This window comes from Xenopus tropicalis, chromosome 9 (genome assembly GCF_000004195.4).
Source record: "Xenopus tropicalis strain Nigerian chromosome 9, UCB_Xtro_10.0, whole genome shotgun sequence".
NCBI lineage: Eukaryota > Metazoa > Chordata > Amphibia > Anura > Pipidae > Xenopus > Xenopus tropicalis.
In genome coordinates, this window is record NC_030685.2 from 14,436,670 (window position 1) to 14,449,835 (window position 13,166).

Sequence of the window (13,166 nt, forward strand, 5' to 3'; positions counted from 1 at the left end):
TTCAGAACCACCACATCTTTATTAGCATTACATAAATAAAATACATTTGACTATTTCTCCGATCCCACCATGGAATAAGATATACAGAAAAAGGGGTGCCATGGCACCATGATATCACACAGGGACAGGTTTGGGTTAGTAAGGCACATCATTGGCTGGAAAAAGTGACAGAAGACAGAGCTGTGCTTTTCTAAAGCATCCGCTATCCTTTCTCTATATCACAAGGGGGTGATAAGCCCCAATACAATCTGTGGGTTTTGCATCTGGTTTATACAGTCGAAGTGATTATCCTGCTTAGTGCATGTTCCATAATGAGCTTTGGCTTCATATCTACACCAAGAATATACTGGAACTATGGGGTACACTTATGGCCACTCCCCCCTCACTGGCTGTTAAAGGGATGCCACAGGACACGGGCAGAAGGTCGTCAGAACCCATGTCCGTGTGAAAATATATCGTTTCTACAAACTATAAAAGGAGTTAAAGTAGAAGAAACGTGGAAAGGAAGTCCCGCTACGGGTAACAGGAAAACACGGGGCAGTTGTACTGATTCAATGTCCGTAACATCCCCTTAATGGGCGTAATATAATGCAACTGATTGTTTTCTCCTACAGTCTCCCAGACACCAAGGCTGCAAATTCCTGGATGGACATTTCCTTGTTGAGGTAACTGTCGTACTGGCGTCTGGTGATGCGCCGCAGTCTCAGGGCCTCTTCGATGTCGAACTTCCTGCCTGATTTCCTATCGATAATCACGGAGGATTCGCCGTTGGGCCCCTTGATGGTGGTTTCTTCCCAGTCGCACTCTTGGTTCTGAAGTTTGACAAACATACTCCAGTCGATCAGACCTGTTCTGCGGGCTTCCTCCGGCGACATCTCTCTTCCGGTGTCTGGGTCGATGACGACGATGGAACGGCGAAGGTGGTTCTCTCTCTGTTCCTTCTTGATTGTCATGGTTTCCAGACGCTTTTGCAGTTGCTCAATCTCTGCATCTTTGTCTTTGGAGATCATTTGGAGCTCTTTCAGCTCTTCTTCCAGGCAGAGGAGGCGAGAATCCAAGTTCGCTCCACTGTCGACTTGAGTCATGTTTCGGATATCTTGAGCTTCCTTCATGGTGATCTGTATTTCGGAGTGGAGGTGGCGGGTCTCCAGCTGCAGATTTTGCTTTTCCATCTGTAGTTTATGGACCTCATCTCTCAAGTATTCAAGTTCTTTGTTGGCCTTGGAGTTGTTGAATTCTATTTCAGAAAGACGGGCTTGAAGACGACTCACCTCTGAATCCAGCTCTCTCTTGGCTTTACTCTCGTCTTCCAAGCTGATTTTCAGCCTCTGGATCTCTTGCTCTGTTTTAGGATCCTTCTCAACCTCTATTTTCTCTGTAAATACAACCTTTTCCTTTAGTTCCATCTTCTCCAATGAGATGAGTTTTTTTTGCAGTGCTTCAAGTTCAGCCTCCTTCAGCTGCCGCTTGTGTTTTTCTTCTTCCACTTGGAGCTTCAGAAGGTTATGCTCCTTTTCTTGTTGTGGGTCTTGTTGCAGAACAACTTTCTGTTGCAATGTAACCTTCTCTTTGGTCTCTATTTCTCTCTGTTCCAGTTCAGTCAGCCTGATTTTCAGTTTATTAATCTCAAGCTCAGCCTCTCGCCTAGCCTGCCTCTCCTTTTCTAGCTCCTCAAGCTGACGTTCCAGCTCTGACTTCCTCCACTGCAGCTTGCGTAGTTCCTCCTGCAGGGAGTCCTTCTGCTTCAGCTCATTCTCTATGGTTTTGGAGAAGCTGTTAACTTCTGCCTTCAGGGTAGGATCTTCTTCAAGCTTCACCACCTCTTGCTGAACCACTTTTTCCTTCACTTGTGATAGTTCCATTTCTTTCTTTCTTATTTTGTCCTCTTGAGTCATTCTCTCTTTTTCTAGTTCCAAGCATTTCTTCTGCTCTTCAGCCAACTTTGCTCTCAAGGTCTCCACTTCTTTCTTGGTGGCTGGGTCTTCACGGTATTGAAGGACCTCTTGAATAACCTCCTTGATCTGAACTTGAGGCTTTGTATCTATCCAGCTTTGAATCTCCTGTTTTAGCTGTGTGATTTCTAACTCTGAACGCTCTATGACTCGTGTCTTGTCTAAGATCTCCCCACGGAGCTTCTCCAATTCTGACAAGACCTCGGGGTCCGTCTTGTGCGTAATGACTTCCTTGATTATTTCTTTTGTCTCTACTTGTGGACCACGTTTCTGTAAGGTTGCCAGCTCGCTCTGCACACTTTTCAGTTGCTCTTCAGATGTTCTGTATTTCCTCTGTTGCTCTATCACCTCCAGGCGTAGGTTGGCCAGTTCACTTTCAGCTTTAGGGTCTGGACGTACAATTTCCTTTACTTTCTCCTGAACCACGACTCTGGCATTCTCCTCTTCTAAAATATTTATCTTTCGGTTCAATTCATTCTTTTCCCTCTGAGCATTTCGTGTCTTGGAAGTCTCTTCGTCATACTGTCTGCGAAGGTCAGCCACCTCCCTCTCAGTGGCCAGATCTTTCTCGACTTTAAGCACTTCTTTTACTGTAATCTTGCCCTCAGCCATAGCTCTCTCTTTCTCTAGGCGTTTTAACTTCTCCTGCAGAAGCTGGAGCTCTTCTTCCTCCTTCTGCCTTTGAGTGCTTTCCTTTTGTTTACTCTCCTGAAGACGTTTATATTCCGAAGCCAGTTGTGGGTCATTCTGCATTTTGACAACCTCTTTCTCTGTGACTTTCTCCTGCTGTTTATTTTTTTCTTCTGACAGGATAACTTTGCGTTCCTGTAAGCTTGCTATCTCGCTCTGTTTGGCCCCTTTCTGCCTCTTCAGCTCTTCCAACTCCTCTCTGAGTCTCAAGTATTCTTCCTGCTGTGCCTTATCTTTTTCTATCCTTAGGACCTCCTTGACTCTGTATTGTTGACCACCTTCTTTTTGCTCATGTTCCAGCGCACGTACCTTCAGCTTTAGGGATTCAAGCTCATCGTGCAAAGACTTGTTTAAGCGCTGCTCTTCCGAGACTCTCTCAAGAATCTTGCGATATTCTTCTTCCAGTTGTGGGTCTGGTACTTTCTTCAACACTTCCTTTTTCACTATGGTCTCCTGAGGTTTCTGGTTCTGTAGAAGAACAATCTCCTCTTGGGTGCTCTTCACCTCCAATTCCAACTGCTGCCGGCGCTGCACCTCATCATCTAACATCTTTTTGACTTTCCAGGTCTCCTCGGCTGGTTTCTCAGACCGGATCATCTGAACTGACTCTTGGCGTATTTCTGCCTCTGGCTGCTGTATATGAGAGACAACAGTGATGGTGTGAACATTTTATAAACACTTCAGTTCATTACAATGGATTTATGAACGATGAACACACACTACTCATGAATGTACTATTACAGTCCCTGAGCTCATCTAGAAACCATGTATAAATGCCATTAACAACTGAAAGCACTTAACACAAACACCTATGTGATTCCAACTACAGGTACCAACTACAAGTCTCCATGCATGATATTTTTCTTGTGACAACATGGAAGACTGTGGTCACATGGGGTAGGCATGTTGTTCTTGTAAGAAGCAAACTAACTAGAAGGTAAGGCCTTATGGCATTCCAGCAGATCTCTGGGCCTAAATTAGTTTGACCAACCACCAGTACTAGTAAAGACTAAGTGCATAATGGCTTATAGCAGGGGTCCCCAACCTTTCTTACTCATAAGCCACCGTCAAATGTAAAAAGACTTGGAGTGCAACACAAGCATCATAAAAGTTAATGGAGGAGCCAAATAAGGGCTGTGATTGGCTATTAGGGGCCTCTATGCACCCTATCAGCTTACAGGGGGGCTTTATTTGGTAGTAAATCAAATAAAAACTTGCCACGTCAGAAATTAAAAAATAACTACCTGGTTTGGGGGCACTGAGAGCAACATCCAAGGGGTTGGGGAGCAACATGTTGCCCCTGAGCCACTGGTTGGGGATCACTGGCTTATAATATCCCTGTCTACACCATTCTATAAATAAATTCCAAGGTGAGCTGTAGCTTTAGGAGCTGGTAGATAATTCCCACCAATGCTGTATTTGACTCAGTCATCATTATACAGTTTCCTGTTACCTGCCGCAGAAGGCTTTGGGCAAATTCCAATGTCTGTAACCTCTGCTTGTTCACTGCGTTGGATTCAGTGTATCTTGCTGACAGATCTGCTTCCTGTGGAAAAAAAATACAGATTGATTCTGTCCTTATATGGCTGTGACCAGTACCACCCATTGGTCCTAATTTAAATGTTTTAGTGAAGAATGGCCGACCATTGCTTAGTCACCCTGCCATGCTAACTGTGGGTAAGTCAAGACTAGGGTTCCTTCCATTGGCTGGGGGTAATATTGCGGAACAGAAAAAGGGAGTGGGCGATGATAAAGGGAGGAGCAGCACCAGTTGTGGTGGGACTGTGCAGTAAGGGGCTGAGCCAAGATGTAAATGCTGGGGATTGGGCAGAGATAGGGTGAGTAGAAAGGGTTAGAGAGCTGTTGGGGGTTAGAGAAGGAGTGGGAAGAAGAAGACGGAATTGTGGTGGGATAAAGACAAAACCACTTGAGATCTATCAGATCAGTGTAGTCCGGCAGAAATGTGGCTAAACAGCACACAAATCATTGCACCAGAGCCGGAAATACTGACTGGCCAATTAAGAACGGTATCTAGTCCCAAGTCAAGGAAACCTATGGGACTTCTCTCCTCTTACCTGTTCTTTCACTTTGGCAGCGGATGACTGGATTTTAGGACGTTTATTGTAGGTGTTTCTCCTGTTTTCCATGTCCAGAATTGACCGCAACTTCTCAGCTTCAAGCTCGTAATCCTGAGAGAAAGGGAAAGGAATAAATGAAGCCCCGAGAGGGATCGGCATATTGACTAAGACCTTCCCTATTTACAGCAATGGCAACAAGACCATGTTTGATGTTCTTGTGTCAAAAACATTCCAGGAAAGATTCCTATAAAGTGACAGAAGTCGCATACCTTCACTGCTTGCTGGTACTGCTGGGCGCTGCTTGATACGTGCTGCATGTCCTGCTCTTTGTCTGCAATCTCAGCCACTAGAAGCTGCAGGAAATAATACAGGCCTTAGAAATGTCGCACCTATAGGATCTCAAGGGGGATGATGGGAACTATATGTTGGACACCCTGGCTAAAAGTAATCTCAATAGGCCTGTTTGCACCTAGTGTGGGCTAACATTAGGGATAGTGGATGGAGGTGGAACTAGGAGACGATCCAGCCTGGGAAATTGGCTGAAATTATTTTGTTTCTCCATTACAGCTATTTCAGCTCTTTTATTGACTTCCTTGTTTAGCGTGAAACTCTGCCCCTTTTGCTTTCTGAGCCCTCCTTCTCTATGATCTCAAAGAGGTGCCTACTACACATGCCCAGTAGGCACCTATTCAAGGTAATCATAGTTGGAGATGGAAGGAAGGCTCAGAAAGCAAAGGGGGGAGGGGCTTCATGCTAGACAAGGAAGTCAGTAAAAGAGCTTCAGTTCAGCTGCTTGTAATAAAGAAAAAAATAATAAATAAATCTGCATGCAGGGACAAAGGAATTGTGGGGTTGATCTACACACAATCTCATCTTACTTTCTGGTTTTTCAGTTTGGTCTCCACTTGCTTGACACTGTCCGTCTCTTTGGGCTCGTAGTTCGGCAAATTCAGTAGCCACTGATCCATGTGGTCATAGTTGTTGCGGTAACCAGAGTAGGCAACCTTGGCTTTCTGAAGGCCTTGAGACCTACAATAGGGAAAAGGTTAATACCAATCAGATTTTTCAGGGCTGGGACAAGAAGTGGTTTAGTCCAAGACTCCTGCAAAAAGGGCTGGACTTGATCGGAAAATAGTTGTTTGGATATACTGGGAAGTGCTTAGGTGAAATGGGACCCATGATTTCTATAGGTAGCCTTGAGATGCACCAAGTCTATAATTTTTTTGAATCAGTTACTGAACCAAACCAAATCCTTAATGTTCCTACTCATAATGGAAATTGTAATCTTACATTTTCCATTGTTTTAAAATCACATGAGGCCTTGGATTTAGTTGGGCAAAGCAATAAGTATCCTGCTGAATCAAAATCCTATAATAAGTGTTGGGTTGCCGCCAAATCCTGAACCAAATCCTTAGCTAGGAATGCCCCAGATGGTTCTAATATGCATTAATATTATATATAATATATTTTTTTAGGTTGGGAACATATGGCCTGAACATTGGGCAGCTTGGTTACCTTCACTGGTAGCCAGATAGGCTGCTATAGGAAATGAACCACTCATTCAGCCATCTTGTGAACGAATGGATCAGGCCAGAGGGCCATGGATACATTCTGCCAAATAAGCACCTAAGATACTATTCAATTGAATGGGGAGCTGAGGATATTATGTACCAAAGTCATCAGGGTTTTTTGGGTTCTCACCTGTTCTGGAGCTGCTGGTCCAACTGGCTGTAGCGCTGGTTGAGTTTGGACACTTCAGCCTCTTGGCGCTCAATGTCAGGACAGTGCTCTTGAAAGCGGTTGGCCAGGTTGTTGCAACTCGTCCGACTGTTGTAGAGGTTCTGTTCGGCCTCTGCGAAAACTGCTCTGCTCTTCTGCAGCTCGGAGCTCATTGCCTGTATTATAAAGGAATAAGAAAAACTTAAGGTGGAAAGAGACTGAAGGCAAAGATCTGGCTCCATAAGAAATATTATCAACCTCTCTTGGAACTTTCTCACCATCTGGATCACCCCATACAACTGGGATCCCATGCATTAGCTGCAACCCACTCGGCTTCCTTACTCACCGATAACTCCTGTAGTTTTCTGTCGATGGCTTGTGGATCTTCTGGAACTGTGTCATCTAAGGCGAGTTTGGATTCATAGCTGGAGAGAAGGTCTCTGGCCTTCTGGAGGCTGCCTTCCAAGCGATTGGACCCATCTATCCTATAATTGCACAAATCCATAGTCTAGATCAGATATTTCCACACCTTTTGGGTACAAGTCCACTTTTTGCTACCTTTTTTTTGCATCTACTGAGGCTATTCATGAACATCTGGGAACCTGAAGGTTTGACCACCCCACTTGCATTGCCTAAATTCAAATATAATGTTACAGTGCCTTGTAGACTAAGACTACATACTTGTCCTGAGCCGATGAGAGAAGATCGTTGACCCTGTCATACTTCTTGTTGGTTTCTCCCACTTTGCTCCTCAAGATGGGTGAGCAAGAGACATCAGGGGATTTCTGCAGGAACACCTCACACTCTTGGACCTTCTGGACCTTTTCAGGTTCAATACGCAGCACTTCGTTTGAGATATTCTAAATGTGACAACAGTCAAAAAGTTTAATATAATGGTTAATGTCTCCAGTTAGACAGCACGTCCAATCAGCCATTACTGCATCATATCTTACTTTCCACTTGGGATTGTTTATTGCCAATATTAAGAAATGTATTTATACTGATTCTCTATGAGCTTTTTTGGCCCAGCCTCTATGAAGGTTTCACTGGCTCAGCCTTGCCATTATCACCTAAGCTGGTTGGCTGTAAGTCCTAATAACCTCCCATAGCCCACTTTTTATTTCAAGATGCCATAATAAGTAACAAGGCCCAGCAGTCAATAGTTTGTGGTTTGATGACACAGAGTGCATAGTCATTCCAAGGGAGAACATAAATTGAACCCTGGATAGCAAAGAGAGAATTCCTATGGTTTCCTACTTGTCAGTACAAAGGGGGTACTCCTAGCAATAGGCTTGCAACACACAGCAACCGATTTCCCTCACCTTGAGCTCCTTCAGCCTCTCTGAGCTGTCCTGCACTGCTCGGTTCTGCTCCAGAGGGGGGCGCAGTTGAGAGCTGATGGCTTTCTCTTGCCTTTCCAAATCGCTTACAACTTTGTCCAATCCGGCAAGCAGTTGACGCCCTTGAGTATCGTGGGCACTTGTAGCAACTGTGGGGATAACAAGATTAGGTAAATGGTGATGGTGATACAGTAGTGGAAAGCTCATACCAAGATAAGACTATATAAAGAATATATAAACTATTCTACATATTCTTCTATAGTCAGATCTCACACACTATCCTTCATATTTTCCATATATTTTGCTCTGTGGCCACAACACAAACTCTATTGCCCATAGGTTAAAGTTTATGATCAGAACTTGCACCATATCAGACTTATTCCCCAAATATTCTACTCAGTAGTCAGAAGTTGCACCTTGTCCTACATATTTCCTATATATCCTACCCTATGGTCAGAACTTGCATCTTATCCTGCCTGTTCCCCATATCCTGTACTCTATGGTTATACCTTACAACCTACCCAACATATTCCGCACATATCCTACTCTATGCTCAGAACTTGCACCTTACCCTACATATTAATCATATATCCTACTCTATGCTCAGAACTTGCACCTTACCCTACATATTAATCATATATCCTACTCTATGCTCAGAACTTGCACCTTACCCTACATATTAATCATATATCCTACTCTATGCTCAGAACTTGCACCTTACCCTACATATTAATCATATATCCTACTCTATGCTCAGAACTTGCGCCTAATCCTACATATTAACTATATATCCTACTCTATGCTCAGAACTTGCGCCTAATCCTACATATTAACTATATATCCTACTCTATGCTCAGAACTTGCGCCTAATCCTACATATTAATCATATATCCTACTCTATGCTCAGAACTTGCGCCTTATCCTACATATTAACTATATATCCTACTCTATGCTCAGAACTTGCACCTTATCCTACATATTAACTATATATCCTACTCTATGCTCAGAACTTGCACCTTATCCTACATATTAACTATATATCCTACTCTATGCTCAGAACTTGCACCTTATCCTACATATTAACTATATATCCTACTCTATGCTCAGAACTTGCACCTTATCCTACATATATATCCTACTCTATGCTCAGAACTTTCACCTTATCCTACATATTAATCATATATCCTACTCTATGCTCAGAACTTGCACCTTATCCTACATATTAATCATATATCCTACTCTATGCTCAGAACTTGCACCTTATCCTACATATTAATCATATATCCTACTCTATGCTCAGAACTTGCGCCTTATCCTACATATTAACCATATATCCTACTCTATGCTCAGAACTTATCTTACACATTGCCCATATGTATGGTTAGCTCTGGCACCTTATCCTAGATATGGCTGTTTGCAGGCCACTTGTCCCCCACGTACCCTGACTGGTTTCTTTCTTTTGCACATCCAAGCGCTGTAGCAGTGCATTCTTAGATCCAGTGGCTTTTTGCTTCGTTGCTCGGTATTGGTTGCCGATGCTGGGAAAATGAATTGTGGGAATTAAAGGATAGCATAACAGAGCTGATAAATAAGGGTGCTCTAAGATAATACACCATTACAGGCATTACGGGAAAAGATCAAGAGAATGGTTATATGTTAGAAAGTAGCAAGAAAAATACATAAGGGAGTAAATATAGGCTTAAGTACTAGGATGGCATTTTTTGGGAAATTACCAATAGAAGTCTTTCCCTTGGAGAAAAACATTTGTGACTATAAGACAATGAATAGTAATATATTTACTGTAAATACATCTCAAACCAACTACCTCTCTCCTAGTGCTACAGCCTCAGGGTCAGTTGGTGGGATCATGAAGCATATTGCCGGTGCAACCAACTTCTTTCCAGTGCTGTCTGTCAGCTCCCATTTCTCCCCTCTGTTGGCCTTCAGAGTGTAACTCGCTCCACGGCTAATCTCACCCTGACAAACACAAAAACAAGTTCCATCTGTATAAATGGCAGCCTGAGAGTGTTCTCTTGGAGACCCATTAGACAGTGCCAGAACTATGTGCTCTAAATTGTTCCCATAAGGAGAGTCAGCATGTGGTTGAAGGCAAATATCCAACCCAGCCCTAGTGCTCCATACCTCTTCAGAGTAGAAGTCACACAAGGATTCCACTGGGATTGGCTTCAGGGGGGTCTCCCTGCGGAACTTTAGTGGCACCACCTGCTGGCTGCGCTTTTGTAGTGACTCTAGAACTTCCCCGTACTTATCTAAAGCCTTGTCCTGGTCCTGTGGAGAAAATGATAGAGAAAGTATTCCGATTACACCAACATCCTAAAGATGGCCTTAGTCGGAGGATTCATTCCCCAAACCATGCATAATTTAGACTGTCTATACAAGATGTTTTCTTTGTCTTATCAGACATATTATCCATTTTAATCAAGGTTGGACCTCACCATCCTTGTGTAGACCCCACTGCTTGGTGGCCCTTACCTCCAGCTCACGTAGCTGAGCCTCGATCTGGTAACGGTCCTTGTAGTCTGGGTTATACTTATGGTCTATATCACTGTCAACTTTCTTCAGCAAATCCTGAGCATCTTTTGCATCTCTATAGAACTAAAGAAATGGAGAGGAAATATGAAGATAATGGGTAGGTTTTAATGGCACTGTATTTAACTGCCGTGTGTTCTGAGGTATTATACATGGAATTGGCACTGTATTTAACTGCCGTGTGTTCTGGGGTATTATACGTGGAATTGGCACTGTATTTATCTGCCGTGTGTTCTGGGGTATTATACGTGGAATTGGCACTGTATTTAACTGCCGTGTGTTCTGGGGTATTATACGTGGAATTGGCACTGTATTTATCTGCCGTGTGTCCTGGGGTATTATAAATGGAATTGGCACTGTATTTATCTGCCGTGTGTTCTGGGGTATTATACATGGAATTGGCACTGTATTTATCTGCCGTGTGTTCTGGGGTATTATACACGGAATTGGCACTGTGTTTATCTGCTGTGTGTTCTGGGGTATTATACGTGGAATTGGCACTGTATTTATCTGCCGTGTGTTCTGGGGTATTATACACGGAATTGGCACTGTATTTATCTGCCTTGTGTTCTGGGGTATTATACGTGGAATTGGCACTGTATTTATCTGCCGTGTGTTCTGGGGTATTATACATGGAATTGGCACTGTATTTATCTGCCGTGTGTTCTGGGGTATTATACACGGAATTGGCACTGTATTTATCTGCTGTGTGTTCTGGGGTATTATACGTGGAATTGGCACTGTATTTATCTGCCGTGTGTTCTGGGGTATTATACACGGAATTGGCACTGTATTTATCTGCCGTGTGTTCTGGGGTATTATACATGGAATTGGCACTGTATTTATCTGCCGTGTGTTCTGGGGTATTATACACGGAATTGGCACTGTGTTTATCTGCTGTGTGTTCTGGGGTATTATACGTGGAATTGGCACTGTATTTATCTGCCGTGTGTTCTGGGGTATTATACACGGAATTGGCACTGTATTTATCTGCCTTGTGTTCTGGGGTATTATACGTGGAATTGGCACTGTATTTATCTGCCGTGTGTTCTGGGGTATTATACATGGAATTGGCACTGTATTTATCTGCCGTGTGTTCTGGGGTATTATACACGGAATTGGCACTGTATTTATCTGCTGTGTGTTCTGGGGTATTATACGTGGAATTGGCACTGTATTTATCTGCCGTGTGTTCTGGGGTATTATACACGGAATTGGCACTGTATTTATCTGCCGTGTGTTCTGGGGTATTATACATGGAATTGGCACTGTATTTATTTATCTGCCGTGTGTTCTGGGGTATTATACATGGAATTGGCACTGTATTTATCTGCCGTGTGTTCTGGGGTATTATATGTGGAATTGGCACTGTATTTATCTGCCGTGTGTTCTGGGGTATTATACATGGAATTGGCACTGTATTTATTTATCTGCCATGTGTTATAGTGGCATTATATATAGAGTTATATGAAACTGGGATTACAATTATCCTGCAAGGTGTTCTGGGGTATGATACTTGGAATTGACTTTGGGATACTATGACTTAACAATATGTTATAGTGTTTAGGCAGCTGGACATCTCTAGATCTCAACTCTGTTAACTCTCCATGTCCTCTGTCTGCTTAACTGATCCATTTTTTTTAACCTTCATGCCTGTATCATTCTCACCTGATGGTAATCCTCCATGTACTTCAAGTGACTCTCCTCACAGATCAGGAGGTTCAGATACTCCTTCCAGTCTGCATGGACTGCTTCAGTATGAGCCTGAAGGGGAACGAAGAATAGAAAATGTTACAACATATAAACAGAGAAAAGACAAAGGGCTCATTTACGGCTTAAGCTGCAGTTATGGCTTCGTAAAAATGGACACAGTTTTACAGTGGCGTAGCTAAGAGGCTTTTGGGCAACTGGGTTCACCCCCCCCATCAGGGGGATGGGCTTGGTGTTACGCCACTGGTGCATTTATGACATTTTTTAAAGGTAGTTGAGTCCAAAGATGGTCCTTGCTCTTCACTTTATTCACACTGGACCCCAGGGCATCCATCCCACCACCTATTCCAAATCATGTGCAAGTGCAGGGGATCCAGGGGAACCCTCTGTGATACCACCACCAGGCTGGCTCGGACTGGTGTAGATTCTGGCAGAATGATTTTAATGTGGACAGGGACTCTAAAGATCTTAGATGGAGACCGAAATGTTGGCCTGGTCTTTTTTAACAGATTAAATAAATTTACCTCAATTGGTATTTTTCCAGGGTGTCCTGATGCAATGAGCTTGTCTCCTTCTTCCTGAAGATTGTTGACTTCATGTTCCTTGGCCTCCAGGCTGTGTTGGATGAAGTTCTATTTCAAGAAGAAGAAGAATTGAAACCCTTCCTTTAGAACAAGGACCCCAACCTTTCTTACTCGTGAGCCACAGTCAAATGTAAAAAGACTTGGAGAGCAACACAAGCACCATAAAAGTTCATGGAGGTGCCAAATAAGGGCTGTGATTGGCTATTAGGCAGCCTCTATGCACACATCAGCTTACAGGGGGCTTTATTTGGTAGGAAATCTTGTTTTTATTCAACCAAAACTTGCCCCCAAGTCAGGAATTCAAAAATAACTCCCTGGTTTGGGGGCACTGAAAGCAGCATCCAAGGGGTTGGGGAGCAACATGTTGCCCCTGAGCCACTGGTTGGGGATCACTGCTTTAGAAAACATGTTAAGCATACAGAAAGCTATCTCTGACCCAGACAGTAGCTTAATTAGCCTTTAGATATCTCACTAGAAGACAATGGACACATTTTTCTTTTTACGACTGGCAATAGAAAATATTGACTGAAGAACTTTAACCAA

At 43.3% G+C, this 13,166-nt stretch overlaps 1 protein-coding gene across 2 annotated transcripts in view; it reads right to left on the bottom strand.

The window, feature by feature from the left end:
* ppl (periplakin) overlaps nucleotides 1-13,166 on the bottom strand; it is a 41,684-nt gene continuing 28,518 nt past the window's right edge. For both annotated transcript variants that reach the window (XM_002941048.5, XM_031893902.1), the window contains exons 8-22: nucleotides 12,564-12,671; nucleotides 11,998-12,093; nucleotides 10,273-10,395; nucleotides 9,922-10,068; nucleotides 9,605-9,756; nucleotides 9,220-9,317; nucleotides 7,762-7,928; nucleotides 7,121-7,299; nucleotides 6,786-6,924; nucleotides 6,422-6,615; nucleotides 5,599-5,749; nucleotides 4,990-5,073; nucleotides 4,718-4,831; nucleotides 4,096-4,188; nucleotides 1-3,275 (exon numbers count right to left, since the gene is read on the bottom strand). In XM_002941048.5, coding sequence (XP_002941094.2) covers nucleotides 609-3,275; nucleotides 4,096-4,188; nucleotides 4,718-4,831; nucleotides 4,990-5,073; nucleotides 5,599-5,749; nucleotides 6,422-6,615; nucleotides 6,786-6,924; nucleotides 7,121-7,299; nucleotides 7,762-7,928; nucleotides 9,220-9,317; nucleotides 9,605-9,756; nucleotides 9,922-10,068; nucleotides 10,273-10,395; nucleotides 11,998-12,093; nucleotides 12,564-12,671 — 4,512 coding nt within the window. In that variant the 3' untranslated portion in view covers nucleotides 1-608. The remainder of the gene's footprint in view (nucleotides 3,276-4,095; nucleotides 4,189-4,717; nucleotides 4,832-4,989; nucleotides 5,074-5,598; nucleotides 5,750-6,421; nucleotides 6,616-6,785; nucleotides 6,925-7,120; nucleotides 7,300-7,761; nucleotides 7,929-9,219; nucleotides 9,318-9,604; nucleotides 9,757-9,921; nucleotides 10,069-10,272; nucleotides 10,396-11,997; nucleotides 12,094-12,563; nucleotides 12,672-13,166) is intronic.